This window comes from Lipotes vexillifer, unplaced genomic scaffold, assembly GCF_000442215.2.
Source record: "Lipotes vexillifer unplaced genomic scaffold, Lipotes_vexillifer_v1.1 scaffold2116, whole genome shotgun sequence".
Classification (NCBI taxonomy): Eukaryota; Metazoa; Chordata; class Mammalia; order Artiodactyla; family Lipotidae; genus Lipotes; species Lipotes vexillifer.
In genome coordinates, this window is record NW_006791713.1 from 757,940 (window position 1) to 759,388 (window position 1,449).

The following is a 1,449-nucleotide window of genomic DNA, read 5'->3' on the forward strand; positions in this document are numbered from 1 at the left end:
CACTTTTCATTCTCTTCTCTAAAGTGAGTTGAGTGCCTTTTCAAATGTTTATTGATAACTTGTGAAATTGCTCTGGCTCTGACATTCCTCTTTTCGCTCCTGACCGAGGAAGACAGAGGAAGGGCTCCGTGCATCACCCGAGTCTCAGTGTCATGCGTTTCCGCTCGACAGCTGCCTAATCGTCTTGACCTGGATGACTGGTGTGCCCCCGTTTGTGCTGTGTGGACAGTGTTGTCACGGGACATGTGATGCCCTTTCCTCCGGTCTGTTTCCAAAAAGAGCCAGGGGTGGCGCGGTGACGTTTCCTTCTCCTGGAGCAGAAACCATCTAGGCCTTTGGTAGGAGGAAACACAGCCTGGCTGCGGCGGGCTCCACAGCCTTCCAGTTTGCCCCTCCCCCCTCCCCCCAGCTTTTCTGCCTGCTGTCCCAAGGCTCCTGGGCCTCGGCCTCATCTGCGGAGAAAGGCGGGGTCTTCCCAGAAACGAACTACCAGTGTGAACTCAGCACTAACCGTCTTCAGCTTAAGGCCTTGAGCTGGTGTGGACGGAAGTGGTGCTAATGTCTTCACACGGGAAGGGGATTCTAGTGATAATTTTGCGGGGTCCTTTAGCGGCCACGCCTTGTCCTGGTCTGGAGGTGTCCTTTCCCCGTGCACCGACTTTAGGGGCGCCGTTGGGAAATGTCCAAAACAAAGTGAGTTACTGGAGTCCGAAGTGGCTGCTCTGCCACCGGGCGTCCAGTCCACGTGGTCCTCCCGGCAGCTCCTCCCGTGCGCGCCCCGGGGCGAGGGGAAGTGGATGCTCCGCGCGCCCGCGATGGGCCAGACGGCCCCCCTCACCCGACGCTGTGCTAAGCGCCCCGCCTGCCAGGCCCCGAGCCCTGCGCGCTCGCGGGGCGTGGAGAGGTGGAGGCTCCGCCCGCGCCCCACCCATGGGCCAGGCTCCCGGGCCCTGTCGCGGCTCTGGGGCGGGCGGAGCCAGTGTCCGGGTGGCGCGCGCTGCAGCTGTGGGCTTGGGCACCGCGCGGGCTATGGCGTCCCCAGCGTCCTCGGCGCCCGGCGGGGTGGCAGTAGTCGGCAGGTAGGGCTCGAGCCCGCACGGCCGGGAGGGTGGCGGCGGGGCGCGGGCGCTGTCGCCCGGGGGGGCTGGCGGCGCGGCTGCGGTGGCCCCGGCGCCTTCCCGGGACCCGGCCGGCCCGGGCGCGGGCGGGGACGCACTGCGGGGCGCGGCTCCGTTTCGCCCGCGCCGCGGCCCGGCTGCGGAGCGGTGCGGGTGCGGGCGGAGTTCGGTGATGGGGCCCCAGCGGGGACAGTGGCGCTTGGCGCTGCGAGTGGACGCAGAGCTGTCGGGCCGCGGGTCCGCACAAGGGTGTTCTCTCACGTTCCAGCCCCAGGGATGGGCGCTCGGAGGCGCGGAGGGGCCCGGGTCTGAGTCAGCCGGAGGGGCCGGC

General features: G+C 67.3%; 1 protein-coding gene across 1 annotated transcript in view; it reads left to right on the forward strand.

Annotated features, from left to right (window-relative positions):
• Positions 1-985: 985 nt before the first annotated feature.
• Positions 986-1,449, forward strand: part of CRYL1 (crystallin lambda 1) — a 78,816-nt gene continuing 78,352 nt past the window's right edge. Inside the window, exon 1 of the mRNA XM_007464510.1 lies at positions 986-1,079. Within this exon, the coding sequence (XP_007464572.1) occupies positions 1,030-1,079 (50 nt within the window). The 5' untranslated portion in view covers positions 986-1,029. The remainder of the gene's footprint in view (positions 1,080-1,449) is intronic.